Below are 20,609 nucleotides of genomic sequence, written 5' to 3' on the forward strand. Positions count from 1 at the left end.
TTTTTTTTGAGTAATGCTTTCATGTAGCAGATGTGATCAGATAGCAGCGCAGAGAAAACAGATTAGTTCAGCTGTCTCGTGCAGCACAGCAAGGAAGTGGTCTGGTAATCCAAGTCATGCCAGTGATTCACGTTGCTTAATGACAGAGCACAGAGTAAATTTTGAGACTGGAACTTGTACCATCCTTACCTTCTGTTCTGGAAATATTTTCTATGTTGTGTTTGAGAAGATGGAGGAACCTTTTAAGCAGTGTTTCTTCAGTCTGGGAAAAGGTGGGTGCATGAAGATGAGAACGCGTGCAGTCATGTGTGTCTTGAGGGCATGTAAGGAGTCATTGCTTGTTGGACCTTACTGTACTATATGGTAGCAAGTGAAGCTAGCCAATTCCAAACTGGAAGGAGGTCATTCTTATAAAGAATGAAGTTAAGCTATGAAACTCTGTGCCACAGGATATTATTATGCATTGTATGAAGATATTAAAAGGTATCACTATGTATGTTTTTTCTGCTCTCACACACTCATTTTTGGCTACTTTCGAGGCAGGATAGTGGTCTTAGATCTTTGTTGAACTTAGTAGAGCTGTTCATGTATTTGAAGTAATTGATGCTTTTTGGTCGAAGCTAAAACTTGATAAAAATGTAGTAAAGTATAAATAAGAAATAGACGTGGGTTTTGGGACTGCAATGTAACTGTGTGTCACTTAGGATATCAAAATATGATCCAGAAAAGTCTTAATGTAGCTCTTCCTGAATTTAACACTATACTAGTTCAGGAGAATTTGTTAGTTACAGGAAGTTTTACTTGATTTGCTAAACTGTAAACTTTTCTAACTGTGATTGTGTTTATTCCAGTAAATCATATTAAATTATATTGGGAAACTAAGGGTCAGTACAGCTTTTCACAAGGAGGCTGCACTGTATGGACAGTGCATCTCAGTAATGGGTGTAGGTTGTCACATAGTTTTCAGTGACGTGATTGCACTTCTGTACACCTTTGGATCCGGATCTGCTTCCAGAATTGCAGAAACATGACGGATTCCCTCCACATCCATTCAGTAATGTTCTTTGGGAATACAGTGCCAACGGTATAAAACCATCAAAGGAAAGAGAGATTCCTGTTAATTTTTTTTTCATAAGGCCCTTTGTGGAGTTATTTTTTAACAAACATGATGTGTAGGCCATCTGGAAGAGAGAATAACTGTTGGGGTGGGAATCTTGTTCTTACTTTTATCGCTATAGTAGAAAAATACAGTCTTACTTCTCTTCTTTATCTCTAAAAAGGAGGAAAGCTGGCAGAGAAAATAAGATCTCTTACCACAGTTACTCTGATTCTGGACTTGCTGCCCTGTATCTCAGTTCCAGTGGCCCTCCCACCCCAGACAAGAAAAATGGGAGCTTTCAGGCAAGGCTGAAAGATCTGAGTAGTACAGGTGAAGGTTGCTGTCACATGCTTAAGTCAGAACTTGATTTCATGCTCCTCTTGAGCTTGACTGCAGCCTGTCCTTCAAGAATATAATTGCTATCAGTGATGAAAGTGTGTTACTAACTGGTCCAGTACTTTACATTGGCACTGGTGGTGGAGTCTTGAAATTTCAGCTGCTCAAAAAAACCCCAAAACCAAAACAAAAAAAAAACTAATATACACTCCACCTCCTACTTTTTATACTCAGCACTGCTTGAATCATCTGGCAGTGAGCTAAGATTATAAGCTCATGATGGTCATGTGGCTGATTGTAGTTCAAAGATGGTTTGCTGAAATTTTTAATAAAATATGGAAAAGGCAGCATTTGGATATGCTACTGTGTTCAGTGTGCTCTTGAATTAAAAATAGTCAATTTTGTTCTTAACTATGCTGAAAACTATTTCAGTGAGACCCGCTTGGATGGTTAAGTGTATTGGGGCAACTCCCTATCTTTAGCTGAAAACTGGACTTAGTCTCTCCTGGGAAAAATTCCCCTGAAGGCAATCTTTCTTTGTCACCTTCTTCAGGAGATGAGGAAGCTGGAAATTGTTCTTCATTCTCCACTTATAAAATCAGATCAAAATACTGTGGAACAATTATTTTATCTCAACAAATCATGAAGAACTGGAAAACTCAGTATCTCAAAAACTCTGATATTTGCCATTAAAAGGGACTTTAATATCCTTTCAGCCTTCTAATGTCTAGTGCCCTGTCCAGTTCTGTTTTCTCTATTATCTTTTTAATCTCTGCAAATGATTATTCTGTTTCATTTTAGATTGCAGAAATCCTTGTATTCAGCTTTGCCAGCAGCTCTGCTGCAGTATTAATAGTATCTCTGAAATTATAGGCTTCCCATGTTGGTCTCTCAATTTTTTGATAACCCTGTTAACGGAGACATGTTCAGTATCTAGGTCACACATACGGCCCGGACAAAAGATGCTTGTTGACAGACCTCTGTTTTGATAAACTGCAGAAGGACACCTTACAGTAGATTAGGTGCCATAGGATGAAAAACAGACATTGACATGGCTGACCACAAAATTCTCATGTTGCTCAAGGGAGAGTAATCGGCTTTGTTTACATGCTTCTGTGAACCACATATGCCTAAAAGCAGTAACATTCCAGGTAGATTAATTGGGTTTCCAAATAGAAGAACAGTAAGGTTGGTGGTTGCTGCAGGAAGGGAAGTCAAGGAATGTGACCCAAACAAGTTGGGAAAACAATTTAAAAAATTAGACAATCAAGACTCTCCCTGTATTTAGTCTCTTGTTACTATTCTGGATGGCGATAGAAAACACAAGAGTCAGATCCTATTTCAGTTGAAAGTAGGGAGAAGAGAGAAAATCAACCTTGAGAAATTGAAGAATAATCTGTGTGAAGTTTAAGGGAGAATTATTGAAACTGGTCAGTGCGTCAAAGTTAAATTAATTGCACTGTGAAATACATCTTCTCTGAGAAAGATGCCGAGTTTTTCTTGTTGTTCTTCTGCCACCTGTTTGGATCACAAGTTTCCAGTATTAGTCTGTTACTGGCAGACCATATGAACAAGGCAGCAGAACTGTCTCACAGATTTGAATAGAGGAACTTGCTATACTGCTCTTCTATTTCTTTCCCCCTGTAATTTTAAAAAGAGGATAAACTGCATTGATGATGTTGATGTTTCTGTTTTGGACAAGATGTTGATTTCTCAGTTGTCATCAGTGTGGTGTGTTACCTCCCATCTGCTTTCTTTAGCAGAAGACACTTGGTGTTAAAGGGGCTGTTCATGAGGCAGAATTCAGATATGCTGGGCCTTGTTCGTTAGCTTGTGAGCAAAGACTGAAGTTGAAGAGGTTATATCACACATCTCTTTTCTGGGAAGAACTTACTAGAAGCCACTGCATGTCCAGAGTGAGGGTAGTTTGCAGGGATTGGATTAGTTAGACCATTCCTGCATTATTGATATGTTCGAAGAGGATGAACTCGTGAGATGTTTGTATGGGTGAGTGTGTCCTTTAGTTGAGGCACACAGACTAAATTGCTTCTCTATCTGCTGCTCTGAGTGCAGGCTGTTTTTTGACTGCAGCCCCTCTCATTGTTGGATCTGTGTTGAACTTAAAACAGATCTCCTCCAGGAGGAAAATGATTTACTAGGGCTTTTCTGGACCTCTCTGTGAGATGTTTATGAAAGTATCTTAGTGCTGTTTGGCCACTTAATAATTGGATTCAAAACCATTTGTAAAGCAAAACAATAAGCTTGGTTTCTGCATGTTGCAAGAAATTATGCTTTTGTCCACTTTCTTACTTCCCAAAAATGCCGATTGCCCAGCTCATTTTGCAAAGACCCCAGTCTGCCCTAGTGTAATATAGCACACATTAGAGAGACATAAATTGGAGACTTTAACTTGCTTATCCAAACTAGAACGTAAGTGCATACTTGCTCTATTTTGCAGCTGTCCTAACTCCAAAGGCAGAGTTCACAAACCACAGTGGAAGAATACAGCAGCCTATTTATCTATTTACACTTGCTCCAAATTATGTAAGCTGCATATTGAATCATCTGATGGGTTTTTTTATGTTAGTATCTCAGTTAAGAAGGGTTTCAACTATTTTGTAGAATGAATCTTTGTCTCGTTTAGTTTATCATATTGTGAAGTTTCCTTGTCACGAGTCTGCAGGGAGTTACCTTAAAACTCAAACAGGAAATTTCACAGAAATAGCCTGTACTGAATGGACAATTTGGAGAAAGGTTTCTTGACTGGTAGTCCTGGTGTTGATTACTTAGTCATGTCTATGCATAATACAAAGGTTTAATGCTTACTACTTTGTTTGAGATAGCAGTAGCTGATTAGAGGAGAAAGATGTCTTATGCATCTGCTTTCAGCTGAAATGAATTATATGGACCATTTTGTTTTTAAAAGAGAAAATTTTGGATGACTTATGAATATGCATTTTTTCATGTTAAAACAAATCTTTAGTGATGACACTTGTGGGTGTAATGCTGCTGTTCTCTAGTAAGTTTATTCTTTGAGAGAAGATTGCAGATGGCATACTATGCAAGACCACCTACTGATTTGAGGTTGCTGCAGTGCAGGAGCAGAATTGAAGTAATGATTGAAGAACCAGATCTGATTTGTTTTGTTTTTATACACTCTTAAAGTGCCAAATCCATTGAAGCTTTAGTTCTGCTTGCGCATCAGATTCTGAAATGCCTAAAAGGCCATACAGTAAAATTCCTTAAAAACTTCTAGCCATTATCCTGACATTCTTTGGGCACTATTTGAAACTAGCCCACAAAGAGTATATGCCCTCTAAAGAAACTTACATTCTAATACTGTGAAAAACTGAATTTATTTTAATTTCTTTTGTATCCTTTTCTATAAAGAGCACCAAGCTCTGTTTCCCTCTTGTAAAAACAGCCATGTGCTGCAGGGGAAAACCAGGCTTCCAGCACACCCAGTGGTTTAAAACTGAAAACGATGGGCAGCTGGCTCTAGCGCCTTCTGTTCCGCTTTACCGGTGCTAAGGAGAGTGTTTTGTATAGCAATATTAGAGGGGAGAGGGGAATGAGATTTAAGTTGTGATACAGCTCTCCTTGATACGCAGATTACTTAGTCCATCTGGATGTCTTAGTTTCCTAAAGTTTATCAGATCATGAAGCATAGTCACACGAGATTGTTTATAGATGGGCAGCCATCTGTTCCTTCATATTTAACTTTGTCCTTCTGTGCTTTATTTCTAAGATGCTGGCTTATTGTTTGAAGACCTATTAGGAAATTATTTAACTGTTTCTTTATTTGTAGTCCAAGGCCAACAAAGTTTACAGAACGCCCTCGGCCCGGAGTCCAGATGATCTGTTCTTCTTTCAGTGCTGGTAAAAGACTTTTTTTTTTTTCTTTTCTTTTTCTCCCTTGTATCAGTAGAAGTAGTCATTTGGACAGGGAAATAAAGTATAATACAGTTACTGTAGTGTATTCCTTGTTAATAAGATGGAGTTGAGTTAAAGTAGCTATTAAAATTCCTCAAATATTTAAAATAGGAATTCAGAACGTATGCATTAACTCTTGGTGATACGGAAATTCTTGAAAACAGTTAAATATAGAATGTTGAAAGTAAGTCTCTTGGTACTGCAAGTCTTTTAAAACATGATGTATGGCTTTTTCTCAGAGCGATTCTGAGAGTTGGCTTTATCTGAAATGGAATTTATAGGGATTGGGACAAGATGATGTTGATTACCAGGTTCTCATGATCTGAATTTCATTGTTTCCAGAGTTGGCAATTGAAGAATGCAACATAAATAATTGGATAAAATATCAGAACAACAGAAACTTATTTTCAGAAAGCGTACTGAAGCTCTAGTTCCATTCGATTTTTGTTAAGATTGAGGCTTCTAAGGGCTTAGTTGCAAGCAAATTACTGTAGTTAGCTAATCCTTCAGATACGTCTGCGGATGCATGTTTATCTGACAGCAAATGTGAGGTAATTCAACTCCAGTTAAATTTTTGAGTCTCTAAGTCTTGTTTTTATTTAAAGATCAGTTACAGGCATAGGTGAAATGAGATACAGCTGTAAATTTTAAGAGAAATAAATTTAAGTATTTGAGATTTGAAAATATTGTAATAATATTCGACTGCCCCTTTTTCTTAAAACTTATCTGTTTGTTTTTCTCAGGTGGAATGTTTTTGGCCACTGGAAGTACAGATCACATCATTAGGGTTTATTTCTTTGGATCAGGTCAGCCAGAGAAGATATCAGAGTTGGAGTTTCATACTGTAAATACTTTTAAAAAATTACATATGGATTTGTTTAAAATCATAATTTGAATGAATTTGGGTGACTTAGAATAATTTAATATTTTTTTACTCTTTCTTTTAACCAGGACAAAGTTGACAGCATTCAGTTTTCTAATAGTAGTAGCAGGTAAGCGCACAATTAATTTATTCAGAGCTAGTTTTTGACCTTGTGGACATTTGCAAATATCAGTTTCTGGAAGTAGTCATTAAAAAAAAAAAAAATGCTTTCTGTTTTAAGTTTTATCCAGTAAAATCATCTATGTAGTGGAGAGTGTCGTGCCCATGGCAGGGGGGTTGGAACTAGCTGATCTTTAAGGTCCCTTCCAACCCAAACCATTCTATGATCTATAATTACTGGATTCTCACTGTTTTATTTTAATAATACTCTTTCAATTTTACAGTTATAATACTCCTTCAATTTTTACTGTAATGAACGATTGAAGTATTTTGAACTTGCCAAAATTAAGGAGTATAAAAATACTTGAAATTTACTCTTAAGAAATGTATGTGTATGTATATTCACATATGAAATACATACATTTTTATATATTTAAATATTGAAACCTTTTTTCAGTTAAGTGACTGCTAGATACAGGAAAACTATTAAACTAGATCTAACAATGTTTTGCTTAGCTATCCTAAAATATTTTAATGTTTCACTTTAAGTTCTGGATGTTGGATGTGAAGGATGCTAAAGAAAATGGTTCGGTTTATTATGAAGTTTCTGACACTTCATTTAATTGAAGTTCGAATGTACACTTTTATTATGATACAAATAGTTGTAACCCAAGCTTCATTGTGCTCCACGCTCCTCCTTCTACCCCTGCAGCCCAAAAAGGGGGAAGAAGGTGGGGGAAAAACTCAAGCTGGGAAACACTTATTTGCATAACTATCATGATACTTACTCAACATACAGTGCTAGCTTATTTGGGGTAGACTTTGTTTGGTTTTAATCATGTCTGTACTTCTGCTTGCAGGGCTCTCCTGGCCCTTCGTCTATTTTTACCCTTTAAATTTCTTCCTTAGCTTTACCTGGCGTGATAGGGTCAGTTTCTTAGGATGTTCATTGTGTTATGGTGTGCTGTGCCAGAGCAGTGTCATAACTCAAAAAGGTGCACCAAAGGTCAAAGTACAGCTACTTTGGAAGGGGCTCAGGATGGGGAGCAGGTTCCACTTTTTGCAGGCCTTCAATTTTTTTACTGGTATGGGAAGTGTTACTCACCTCAAACCAGTTGTACAGCATTCTGACACTGTTTGGACTTCTTACTTGTAGCTTCCTTTTTTGAGTTCTGAATTCTGGAACTTCAATTTTCAGGTATATTTTCTGTACGGATCTGCCTTTGATCTCCAAGTAACTTTTTTCCCCTTTTGTTAGATTTGTGAGTGGAAGCCGTGATGGAACAGCACGAATCTGGCAATTTAAGCGAAGGGAATGGAAAAGCATTTTGTTAGATATGGCTACTCGCCCAGCAGGGTAAGTGATGTAAAATTTGCTGCTATCAATAGATACTTGAAGGCCGTTGATATCATTTGCTGGCTTTTTTTTTTAAGAGGGAATAAAAGAAAAGGGAGAGAGAGAAAGGAAAAAAGGAGGTGAGGGAAGGCCATCTTAAATTATAATTGCTTAAATGCACAATATACTTGTCTAGCTCTTGAAGTCCAATGAAAACAAGTATTTGACTTAGTATTCAGCTGTGGAAAATAGCTTGTCCTGATAATAGCTCTACTAGTATTTTGATTAGATTAAAACAATAAAAGATACTCAAAACCCATTAAAGGTCAAATTTATATGGCTTTTTACATAGGTTTTTACTTCTGGAGCAAGAAAACCAGGTCAGATCTGTCATTGAGACTGCTTGCATTTAGTAATACTTCAAGATATTGTGGAATCCGCATGCCCAGAAAGTAGTATTGGGTTTTTATACCACATGCCAGAGCAAATAAATCACTCGCTCTGTAATGGATTCTCATTTGTTAAAACAATCTGAGACTTTACAATGCTTTGTAGGTATGGGAAACTTCTGTGCACTAGAACAAGCAACAAAAAAGGCTCGAAGATGACAAATGACTTAATCAGAATTATGGCTTACGCTTTTTGATTTTTGCATGGAGGAGATGTTTTCCAACTGACATACATTGGAAAGATTTAGAATGGGTTTAAGGGGTAAACCTTCTTCTCATTACTGACCATACTGAGTGGTTGGAAGGCTGATCTTAAATAGGAAAAAAAAAAGAAAAAAGAAAAGAAATGGTTTCAGGAGTAATCTTGTGGAAAGATTTCTGAAAGACAAAGAGGGATGGAAGAGAAGTATAAATAAGCTATAATTTAGTTAGATGTTTAGATCAGAGGGGCTCTTGTTAGTTATGGGCAGATGCAACAAAACTTGAATAAATATTAAAAAGTGTATAAAACACTGGTACTTTGAGAACAGACTGAGTTACTCTCTTGAAAGTATAGCCTGTCAAAATTCTTAGTTTCAACTGATCCAGGGAAAAATAGGGATGAGTTTTTATTCGTTGTGGTCACAAACGCTGAACTACTTTGAGAAACTGAACTGCTCATTTCAGTAAAGTACCTTTAGCTGAATTCTGGTTTATCCTTTTGACTGGAGGGATAAGTGCAGTTCCAAATTTGATCTTTTCTGCACAAGCACAATTCTATCGAAGAAAATGAAATCGTTGCACTGAAAGGAAAGAGTGAATTCAGCTTATAAAGCCTCCTGGGTTCTGCATTGAATCTAGAAAGGAATTTGACTGTAACTACATTTCCTGTTATTGAGTTGTACAATATATACTATTGTGTAATATATTGTACTGCTTATTATAAAGAAGATTCTATATTTTGTCTGCCTACTTGGTGGTAACATGCTATTGTTACATTTGGTTGATGTTTTCCCAGAAAATAATGTGCTAGAGAATTCAGTGGTGATTTGTCTTTAAACCACACTGACAAAAATGTAATTTTGGAGAATTCTGATACATTATATTAGAGGGTGGCTAGTGTTTGGTTTTCACAGGGATGAAAATAAAATACGTGCACCGTTAAGTGCCATTATTACTGATAGTAAAGTGACGTAAGGGTAGTGGTATAGTACTAAATATAGCCTGAGAATTTAACTCATTTAAAGGTGTAAGAATACTTCTCTCCATACTTATAACTACTTATTACAAATATACTCCAGGACAAATTACTGTTCACTGGTTGTTTGGGTTTTTGCTCTTCAGATGTCACAACAAATACTGTAGCTATCAGATTTAGTTGGGTTAGGTCATGTATCAGAGGGAATTTTCTGGAAAAAACAGATCAATGTATTCTTTAAGATATTAAGAGGACCCTAGGTTAATTGTTTAAGTATCTACAGTTCTTTTGTGGTTGTATGCGCTACATAATGGAAAAAAAATCTTTCATTTTTCCAGTTTCTTGAAGAAGTAATGCTTCCATTCTTAATAATAAAGCAAAATACAGAAGTATTTTCACTTACTGGGGACATAAAAATGTTTTGGCAAAGTAGAATTGCTTTGAAACTGTTTGCTCTTTGTTTTAGACAAAATTTACAAGGAGTTGAAGATAAAATCACAAAGCTGAAAGTGACCATGGTGGCTTGGGACCGCCATGACAACTCTGTTATAACTGCAGTTAATAACATGACTCTGAAAGTTTGGAATTCTTTCACTGGCCAGCTCATTCATATTCTCATGGTAAGGTGTTCCATCTTGATTTATCAATCCTGAATGCAAAATTTACGTATATGTAATCAGAATTCTTCCGTATGTGTGTTTTTTTCTATCTGAAAACTACCTTAACAAGTGTTTCTAGATAGCTCAAGTGTAGTAGAGTTGTCTGTCAGCAGCTTATTAGAAAGTAAAGCTTTAAAATCAGAAATAACCGTTGCTATTCAAGATGTTGGAAGCTAATTTTGCACTTTTTTTCACTGAAGTGCTGTCGTGAAGGAGAGAAGGAAACAGTTGTTTCTTTTTACCTTTGCTTAATGTGACAAATGTTTTGAAATACTGTTAATGGCTAAATTTTCCCTGTTTAAGCAGAGACATTTCTGCAACGTAATCATTCTATGCATAGAAAAAAAATAGTCTTCTAGCTAGAACAAATCAAACTACATTTTTACCGATGTCTGATAATTTTTTTTAACTGAGAAAATAGGTAACTCTAGGTAACTTGATGCTCTGTTAGACATAGGAATATTTCATGCAAAGCTTTAAAATTTAATGTTAATCTTGGAGTTGTTATCTAACTTTTAGTTATATATTTGATTCTTTATGAGTCTAAATTAGATTTTTAACTGCTTCACTGCCTAAACAAATTAAAATCTGTGGAGAATTAAGACCAAAAATACTGAACATTGTGGACTCCACGTCTTTTAAAATCATGGCAAAAGTATTGGGATATACTTTTTGTGAAAGTGACATACTTGATATACTTCTTAGAAGCTAAAATTGCGACTGGAAAGAGAAGAGTATAATACCCTGCTATGAGAAAAAGAAACGTGGTCAAAGTAGTTGTTTTTTACTGGGCACTTTCATGAGATTAATGTTGCAGTTGCTGGTGTTATCATATTGAGCTTCTGAGTATTTGAGACAACCTTCTTGTTCATCTTGCTGTGTCTTTAATTTCAGGGACACGAAGATGAAGTGTTTGTACTTGAACCTCATCCATTTGATCCAAGAGTTCTCTTCTCTGCTGGACATGATGGAAATGTCATAGTTTGGGATTTGGCAAGAGGGGTCAAAATCCGGTCCTACTTCAACATGGTAATTGTTGTGCTTTATGCAGATATGCCACAGCAACCTTTCTAAACTTTTTGCTTTTATTACATTCTTATGTAGGCCATCTTGAAGCATGCATTTGTGTATAGGGCAAGATCCTGCATCCAGTGAAGTCAGGAGAAATCCCCATTCAGTTTAGTGGGGCAAAGATTAAATCTGTAAAATGTAAAAAGTTGTTTCTTTGGCTGCATTTCATAGTCTTATCTTTCTATATGCTTCATCCACATGAAATTTGGAGTATTAGTTTACATTGTCAGAGATCATGCATAAGAAACACAGTGACAGAGACCCTCCTATAGTGCTCTGTTTCCTGCCTGAGGAACCAAGGTGGAATTTAGTTTGTTTTCGCATTACTAGTTCTTAATCTGGCTAAAGCTCTTCAGGAGTCACCTGATCTCATACAGTGTTGTTGTATGCTGCCTTGGCCCATTGGACTGAATATTGTCAGCCTTTCTATGTGGAGCTCCTCCACGTGCAGATTTCAAATTTGGTCTGTTCTGCACTAAGCTAATTCTTCTGGAAGATGGATGCAACAGGTATTTCCATCTGTTTCTTGATATTAAGTGGGTCTTTGTACAAATCTTTTTTTCTCAGAAAGGTAATGATGTGTTGTGCAATTCAGACTTTGTCTCCTGAACAAAATTACAAAAGTCTTTGTAGAATATGAAGAATCACTGAGAACGTAGAATATGAAGAATCATTGAGAATGCTGAGAGTAGGTTAATAGGCTTCATCCAGCCTTCAGCCATAGTGGAATGGCAGTCTTGGAGACCAGCATGAGGAAGATCCTGTGAAGAAGAGACCTGCTATAGATATACTCACAAAAAAAAGGCATTTAGAAATGAAGTCAAGCCAGGAAGGTCACACTGAACCTAAAGAAAGATTTTGAGATGTACAGTACAGTTCATAAAGTCTCTGAGGAAATTCTGCCAAGCTTAATGGGAGAGGAAGCAGCCTAGACTCCATCAGCACTGACCTAGGTTCAGTGTTGTTCCCTCTGCATTGATTTCTGCAACTGAACTTATGAAGGGTCTGAGACAATCGTCTTGGAGCTATGAGTACAGATCTTTGTTACTCAGTGCGATTTATTGGTACCAGTTGAGGTGTATGTTTGCATTGCATGGTTAGGTTGCCTTTACACTACTACTTATGAGGCATATATGATAGTTTTAATGGAATTTAAGGTCAGAAGAGGCTGAGTTCCTCTGCTCTTTATAAGACAAGTCCATTTAAGAGCTATTGGAATATAAATTACAGATGCCGGTGATGCTAGGCAGTCCCCTGAGAGACTGAAATATTAATTTCAAGGGTGCTGTGCAACACAAATACCCAAAAAGGGTAAAAATTGCATAAATGTTAAGATCTTTGGAGTTAGAGAAATATGTAGACAATCAGAAGATCTCAGCAGCCAGTAATCTGAGCTTCATGCTAGAAATGAATGTGAGAAACTGTCTGCTGTGTGAGGTGAGGTGAATTTTAAATCTGGCAGTTTGTCTCAAGCCAATGAGTAAGTCATATGAGACAAGTATGCGAGAGAGGCATCTTTCTGCAGTCTCTGGCTGTTTCACCAGCAGGTCTTCCACATCTGATGCTTCAAAAGACATGGGTAGAAATATGAGGTTTTCTTAGGTGGCTGGTCGAGGGGAGATGCTTCTAGACCATGAGACTTGATTGCATAGTCACCTTTGCAGAGCTGCAAATGTTAAGTGTTCTGGTTTACTAAGGAAGGACATGAGTACATACAGAGCTGCCAGTCTTCCCTCAGTTTCCTAACCGGCATAATGTCTAAGAACATCATTAGATTAGCCACTATTAAATTGTTCTGGTAACTTCTGTTACCTTCACTGACTTGCTGTCAAATGCCAAATGCAGTTTTTGGTTTGTATTTAACTTAAATGGGGGAATCAAACTTTATTTGTGCCTTGCTGATTACAGATAGGTGCCACTAAGAGACTCTTGTGGTCCTGTAGAACGTTTCTCCCAGGTTTTTGAACTTAAGATTTGCTACTAAATCAATTATCACAGTCATAGTTAATTTGAAGCATCTTTGGACTGTTTGCCAGATTTTAGTCTTTATAATTAATAGTAAACTCAGTCCCGTATGTGACTGTCTACTCGTGAGTTTGCTCTTAGTAGGTATGTATATGATTTTTTTATATTCCACGTTTTGACTCATAGTGTTCACTTCATTTGACCTAGTTCTGTAAGTATCACATCACTCAGTGTTAGAGTTCTTGGGCATTCAGAACAGGCTGAATTCTGTGACTTGGGTCAGCTGGACTCAGGAAATGTATTCGCTACCCCAGAGAGTGAAATTTGCCATAGAAATGTCAAGAGTGTGAGAGGTTTAAAGCTTTTTAGGCAATTTTGAGATGCAGCAAATAAGTCCTGGGTGGTTTTAAACTGCATACAGGTACTTGTTTTGTGGCCTGTGCAATATCCCTGCCAGTCCTGACTTAATACAGCTGCTGATGAAAAATGCATTCTCAGTGTATTTTTGTCATTCATTTTTCCAAGGAATCAATGAGGTTGTGGCTTTGGTGGTGTAATATTAGGGCAGTTTCACATCCTGTATTTCCTAGGTAAAAATAAGCATTTAGCAGACTTCTGAAGAAAAAGGGTAATAAACCTTAAGTGGTTGCTGCCCCCAACTGTTTCAGAGCTTACGTATTTCACAAAAATATTGGGTTTGTTGCAGAAGGACAGCACAAACCCTTGTAAGTGTTTAAATTGTGGCTCATTACCCAGGGCCTAGATTCACTGAAGGACTCGACTGTTGTGGTACTTAAGTTATTTGGGACCAAGGTTCTTAATCTCCAAAGTGGAATGTGGTATCCTACCAAATCCTCAGTTTACTGAGCAGTAGATGAGATTTCGGTGTCTTGGTGGGTGAACCAGGAAAAAAAGTGCACTGAATAGCAGGCTGTCTGGTGAAAGCCACTGCATGATAATGTACATAGAGGTATATTTGAAATGCAGTTTCTTACTCAAAGCTGCAATGAGGCATCTGGATCCCTTGTGTGATAAGGCAACTTTCCAGTAACTGAGGAAGGTCCTTGCTGTGCTGAAAGGAGGGCACAGGAGCAGGTGGCACTGATCTTTTGGGATTGCCTTAACTAATGTTAAGCTGTTGAGCTGGTAAAGGGAAGACCTAGGTTCTCTTCTCTCCTCAGTGGCACAATGTTCAATTCAACATCTGCCACTTACCCAGGAGGGCATCTCAGCTATAAATGTCTAGACAGGACTTTTCCTCAACTTTCTCTTGAAGTTGCGCCACTGTGGAGAGGTGTGAATCTGTAGCCTGTGGGTTTAGGCACTTGTGCTAGGCTTATTTTCTTGGGTATGGAAATCATGTTCTAGGTAAATTAGAAGGTGATAGAAATGGCCTTTGGCCTCAGACTTCCAGCAAGCTCTTGGACTTGCAGGATTAGTGCTCTGTTAGGTCATAAATAAAAGCTATACCACGGAGTTGTTGTCAGAGGATCTGTTTTCTTTCAGTTGTTCTAAGTTACTTCTTAATAGAGCTGATTCTGTTGGTTTGTTAGGAATGCCAGAGTTGGCACTTGGTTGGTATGTGCTGCATCTTAGCCTTACGCTTGTAGGTCCTGAAGGCTTTAAGCAGAATTTTGTTAATTCTGAGAATGTATGACAGGACAAAAAAAACTACAGGGGCTTAACCTTCCAGATCAAAAAAGGAGGTGCCTAGTAACGTTAAGTGAATGCATGGGTTTTTGTTTGGTGTGGTGATTGGGTTTTTGTTGGTGTTGCAGTTTGGACATTAAGTACCTGGTGTTCCTCAACCCCAAATAGGTTTGTGGTGTTACCGTCCTGCCCTTGATTTTCATTTTTTGAACTTACATGGTTTCCTTCAAGCATGCTTTCCTTTAAGCAGTACCTCTCAGGGCTCAGCTCTGCTGATTCAGACTGCTTGCATAAGGCATTCTGCCTGGAGCCTTAGAGCACTCCTGTGGTAAAGCTGATAGTTTTTGTCCTGTGAGTTGGCTGCCCTTGTAGAAGAATATTTTTTAAAGTTTCCTAAAAGATTTCAGGATAAGTACAGGCCTGTAGCTCTGTTCTTTTTACCTCTCTCTTTTTTTGTTGTTTTGTTTTTAATCATTTGGTTTACAGCCTAGCTTTATGAAGAGTTGCGGGAACATATGTTGACTGCAGTTACCTAAAAGTATGTCATTGAAAGTATGAAGACTGTACTACAATAGCAAGAATGAAAGACTAGGGGAGAACAGGCATTTTTACAAGCTTTGTAGAATATTGAGGTTTTGTACTGTATCTTTGTATGTAATTGCTTTGCCTGAATCGACACCTGACTCAGCAGATTTTGTAAGTAGACATTGCAATTACTACACCAGGAAGTTTGCCTATTAGTTGATAAAGACTAGCCTTGCAGCATTTGAGAAATCCTTTTGTAATGTAAAAATTAATCAAGTAGCAATACTGATGCCTTTAAATAAAAAATGGTTCTCCTGGTCAACAGATTTCCAAAAGAAACCCCAAACAGCACCAACAAGAAAAGGTCGTTCATGACTAGGTGTTGCTCCTCTGTCTTCCTGGATTGACTCACTGAGAGTTGTGTCTTTGAGAAGTCAGGCTTTGGTGTAGCTAGTAGTAGACTTCCCTATGTCTGACGTGCTTCAGGGGCCTTCTGTGTGCCTGAACGCCTGTTAAGGTCAGACTTACGTGTAATTTTAACGTGTTCCTCCTGGTGATTGTGAAGAGTTTATTTGGGCTGATTCTTTTTACCTTACCTTAGGGCTAAGACAGTCTTTCTGAGCACTGTCACGTATTACGGTGTTCTTTGCAACACGCTCTGGGTGGGTGGTAGTTCTGGAACCCACTTTGAATTCTGTGCAAAGGTGGCCTTAGTCCTTTCGTTTTATTCTGAAGAATGCTTTGAAATACTGATACAAAAAGTGTTTTTATGATCTTGTATTAAATTTGCAGGTCCGAATACTTCAAAATCCTTCTACCTTTGTGACTTTGACTTGCTGAAAGGCTGAGTCACCTTAGCCTTTGATACTTAAAGGTCACAATATATATCTCTAGATCTTTCAAATTTGGTGATGAGTCTTTTCCTAAATGCCACAGCACATTTCATCAGAGCATATAGAAATACCATGAGTATATTTCAGAAATGCATTACAACTCGGGCTCTGTAAGCTAATGATTTAAAGCAACCTCTGATTCTTTTTGAGGAAGAGGAAGAAATAAATTCCTCACTGAACCTGTTCTGCCCCTCTCCCCCCTTCACCTTCCTTTGAAATTACAACTAACTCTGTTACATTTTTGAAAGAAAAGCTTTAATCTCTCAAAGAAACACCGTTGTTCTCCTCTGTGTCACTGAGTAAATGTTACTTGCCCTGGAAACCAGATTGGTAATTCAAGAATAGTGGATGATTTCTTACGGCAGTGTGACTGTTAGTGCATGAATTGGTGTTTGTCATTCTTGCACCCTCTGCCTCGCTTTTATGGAAACCATCAGGAAAAAACCCACCACAAACCTTGAAAATTGCAAAGTCTGAGGGCAAGGCTGACCTGTTGCATTAGTTTTGGAGAAGATACAGGGTACAGTTGCATTTCTTAGTTGTTTTTTTAAAAACTCTGATCCTGGGGCTAAGACATGCTTTTTCATTGAAACCTAGAAGGACAGCAACATCTTTGATAGCTGTAGTTGTTGTAAGGTAGGATGAGGCTTCTTACTGGTTTTCAGGTGTCCTAGAAAAAAATTGTGATTGTTTTTGTTTGATTGCTTGCCTTTTTTTTGGGGGGGGCGGGGGGGGGGGGGTTCATTCTTGGAGTTCAGAGATGAAAGGGCATCTTACTGTAAACTTATGTAAATAGTTATGGATCCTTTCAGCTAGATAAAGTTATTTAGACTTTGTATTATATTGTCACATCAAAACTTAAACGTAATTGCACCCCTTCACAGGTACATTAATGGGGAGCAGCAACTCTAAAGTTCTTACTACTGAAAAACTTTCCAAAGTGCTTAAATATAAGCTGTTGTTGAACGTAAAGTGCCAACAGATGTAAGCTGCTTCATCAGTGGAGCTAACAAACCTGTGGGCTGATCTTTTGCTTATGTTCTTGGCTGGAGTTAGGAAAATACTGCAGAAGTTAATAACCTTTGAAAGAAAAAAAAAGCTTGTAGCAAGGTAAAAATGTTAATGAAGCTGTGAAATTTTTAGCTATCGAGTTGTTTGGATTAGGACTTCTTTTTCACAGCATTAAATGTCTTATACTGTCTTACCAAGTAGAAGCTTGGATTGGCTTCTGCAATGAACTCTCAAATTTGGTGGGACAGTGCTTGTTACCTGAAATACAAAAATGCAGAACTGTACTTGAGAAAGCTGGTCAGGATTTCTTAGCAAGACTTAAGACCAGCTACTTAGCATGACCAACTTAATGTTATTTGGGTTTTTTTACTACAGATTAAAACAAAAATATCTGAAAAAAGAGAAAAATACCACAACTTGTTTATGTAGTTTTCAAGCAAACATGCATACATAATAGCTTTTTCAGTGTTATTTATTTTTAGAGAAAGGACTGTATTTTGTTACTTTAAAATTCATGTATGAATTTATTTAAAATTTTCTTTTTAATATTTATACATCTGTGTCTGGTACATGAAGCAAGACAATCATGTAAATAAAGCTTGATAGACATTTTTTAAAAGCTGTAGTGGTTATGTCTGGGTATTCCTGAAGTAATAGTTGTAAAGAGTAAAAGTTCTACTTCACTAGGAGATCTCTGTCTATACTTGAGACGATAAGACTCCAGCATCTGTTTTTCACGCTTAGAAATATGGCCATGTTGTAATCCTTTAACAGGTAGCACTAGAAAGTGTGTTGAAATGATCCTTGTGATGATGCAGGACTGCTCATTAAAACCTTATTTTCTTATTACTCTACTGCAGTAGCTTTCATTAGACTATGTTCTAGCTTCTTACGCAGTGAAGTACGTAATGCTTTCGTATGATCAAAAGAATAGAGCTTGTTTGTGAATGCTCACAAACTTACTTTTAGGTACCTTGATTTCCTGATCAGTCTTAGAAGTTTAGACCCAAGCTCTTAACCACTGTGTTGTGTAAAGAAAAAAAACGTGACACTCCTTAGTCCTTAGTTTTTGTTTTCAGGTTGCCTCTTTCTTGAGAAGCCTTGGGCTGAGGAAACAAAAAATGGATTAGATAAGTTTGTTTTGAAGGTCATCTCTGAAATTCCTTTGTTTCGTTTGATTGCCTTTGAACACAGCTGGAATAGTAGAATCAGCAAGCAGATCCTAACCTACCTTGAAAGGCTACCCTCTTCTGATTACGTGATGATTATAGTTGTGTAGCTCTTAAGTACTGCTGCTATTTCAAATGCTGTCTTAATGAAACAGGTTATGCTGCTTAGAAATGCTGGCACAAAATCAGGAAATGTAGTGATACATGTTATAACAAAGCAATAGGTGTATTCAAAACAAGCTTAATGTTTCCAAATTGAAAATGTGTACTGTCCCACAGCCAGGGAGAAAGCTTGAAGCAAGTAGATATATTTATACTAGATTTGCATTACATTCACTATGTGAAGTTACCATGGTGAATATATGTCTTTTCATAGCCAGGTACTAGTTAATCTGTGTAAATTCAGGTAAATGTTTTGTATTTAAAAAAAAAAAAACCAAACCCAAAACCAAACAACTCACATGTCGATGTTAAGTTTGAAAGTTCTGGCCACATAGATACTAAGGACAAGATTACTGAAGCTAATGTCTGAGGTTTTTGTCCCCCAGTCTGTAGCTAGCTGGTTGTCTAATTAATGTCAATTTGTCTGGTACTATTCCTGGTTCCATGCGTTTCTTTCCAAGTGGGTCCTTAATTAGTTTTATAGGATGTATGATAGTTGCATTGCATGGTCCCTTTTCAAGCTTATACATCTTCCCCAGCTTTCTGACATGAAATGTTATCTTTTGAAAATTTTTAATGGAAACACTTTCTTAGCTTTATGAGCTTTGGATACCTTGTAGATTCATTTGAAGCTACTAGCATAAGCAATGACTGAAATTGTTATATACAAAACTTGATCATAAAAAGGTCGAGTTCAAGCAGCCCGTAAGAATTTTCCTGATTCTACAATGGAAATTGCAGAGGGTGTAGTTTTGAGCCTACCTGAAGTTAACGGAGAGGCTGCACTACGGCTGCAGAAATCAGACCATCTCGATGCAGTGATTTGTTGGTTGTTTCCCCCCCCCCCCCCCCCCCCTCAGTCTGTCTGCCCTCTTCCCACATGTCTTACATTTTTCCATAAATCAGTGAGAAAAATTGGGAACCCCCTGGAAGTGAGAGTAGTAATGTATTTCATAATGGCGAGGATGTCTAGTTTTTGCGGATTTAGATACACACATCTCCTGTTAATGACTGTTTGAACACTGCCAGTGTTATGACGTCAACTGATTCAGTCAAAAGAGTTTCTTCCTGCAAATTGTCAATCAAGCAGAGGCTACTAAGTTGCAATCATTTTTCTGTGTGCTCCTGCTCCTTCAGAGAGCTGGTTGTTGACTTTGTCCTTTATTTTTAGCTTTGGGTGGACACTTTGTTACAGGCAATTCCTGTGCTATACCTCCTTATGTCTGTGTATCTTAATGTTTTTCCTGCCCCATCTTCTGAGGTCTGATCTTTCACTGATCTGTGCAATGCAATTCCTTAATTTCTAAAGCTACTTCTACTTTCAGTGCAACCTGATAAACTCTGAAGCCTGAACAGCATTATCATATCGTATACCGTTTACAGCATTGTTTCCTTTTTGTTAATCAGTAAACCTTGATGGCCTACCTAGATCTTTGTTGGCAGCTACTTGGTTGGTTTTAACCTAAATGATATACCAAAAACTTGGAGTGCCTATCAGAACAACAGCATGGAAAATGAGGTTCCATCTAGGACAGCTGAGCAGAATGTTTTGTTCATGGATTTTCTGCCATAGGAGATGATTTTATGGACTAATGTCCAAAAGGCATACAGGTGCTCATATGGACAATGTATGGTAATCTCCTGTAAGATTCAAAACTAGAGATTTAAAAATGTTTATTTCTTATGTTGTGGTCCTCATAAAGTCTGAAGAGACTTCCAATTTTGCAGGGATTTTATGGGATTGTATTTTTAGATCAGGTTTTGTAGTTGTCTGCAATTCAGAAAGAATAAGACTATGGATGCGTTGATTTTGAATCAATCAGCGTGTAGTTACGCTGAAATGGTTTTGAGATTTTTGAGAGGTTTGATCTTTGAATAGTATGTAGGAGCAGATCTTGAAGAGCAACGCCAGCGTAATGCTCTAGTAGCCCAAGTAGAAGCCAGTACTGAGTTTGCGGGATGTTTATCAAGAAAAATTTTCTTTAATGAAAAAAAAGAAACTGCAAATACTTTGTATAGCCTTTATATAACTTCAGGCGTCCATAGGGTGGGTGATCTGTCAGATCTTTTCATTGATACGTTTATCTTTTAAGACAGATACAGCATTACTGAATGGATAACTGACTTGGGTGGTAGGAAGATAGCAACATTTTTAGTAAACATTTTATTCTTTAATTTAATTACGTCTTGTT

The 20,609-nt window shown here is 37.4% G+C and overlaps 1 protein-coding gene across 3 annotated transcripts in view; it reads left to right on the top strand.

The window, feature by feature from the left end:
* Positions 1 to 20,609, top strand: part of PHIP (PHIP subunit of CUL4-Ring ligase complex) — a 120,232-nt gene that overhangs the window by 36,700 nt on the left and 62,923 nt on the right. For all 3 annotated transcript variants that reach the window (XM_086631346.1, XM_086631347.1, XM_086631348.1), the window contains 6 exons: positions 5,244 to 5,314; positions 6,112 to 6,212; positions 6,320 to 6,360; positions 7,609 to 7,707; positions 9,779 to 9,932; positions 10,866 to 11,000. In XM_086631346.1, coding sequence (XP_086487472.1) covers positions 5,244 to 5,314; positions 6,112 to 6,212; positions 6,320 to 6,360; positions 7,609 to 7,707; positions 9,779 to 9,932; positions 10,866 to 11,000 — 601 coding nt within the window. The remainder of the gene's footprint in view (positions 1 to 5,243; positions 5,315 to 6,111; positions 6,213 to 6,319; positions 6,361 to 7,608; positions 7,708 to 9,778; positions 9,933 to 10,865; positions 11,001 to 20,609) is intronic.

Source organism: Tauraco erythrolophus, chromosome 2, assembly GCF_009769465.1.
Source record: "Tauraco erythrolophus isolate bTauEry1 chromosome 2, bTauEry1.pri, whole genome shotgun sequence".
NCBI classification, from domain to species: domain Eukaryota; kingdom Metazoa; phylum Chordata; class Aves; order Musophagiformes; family Musophagidae; genus Tauraco; species Tauraco erythrolophus.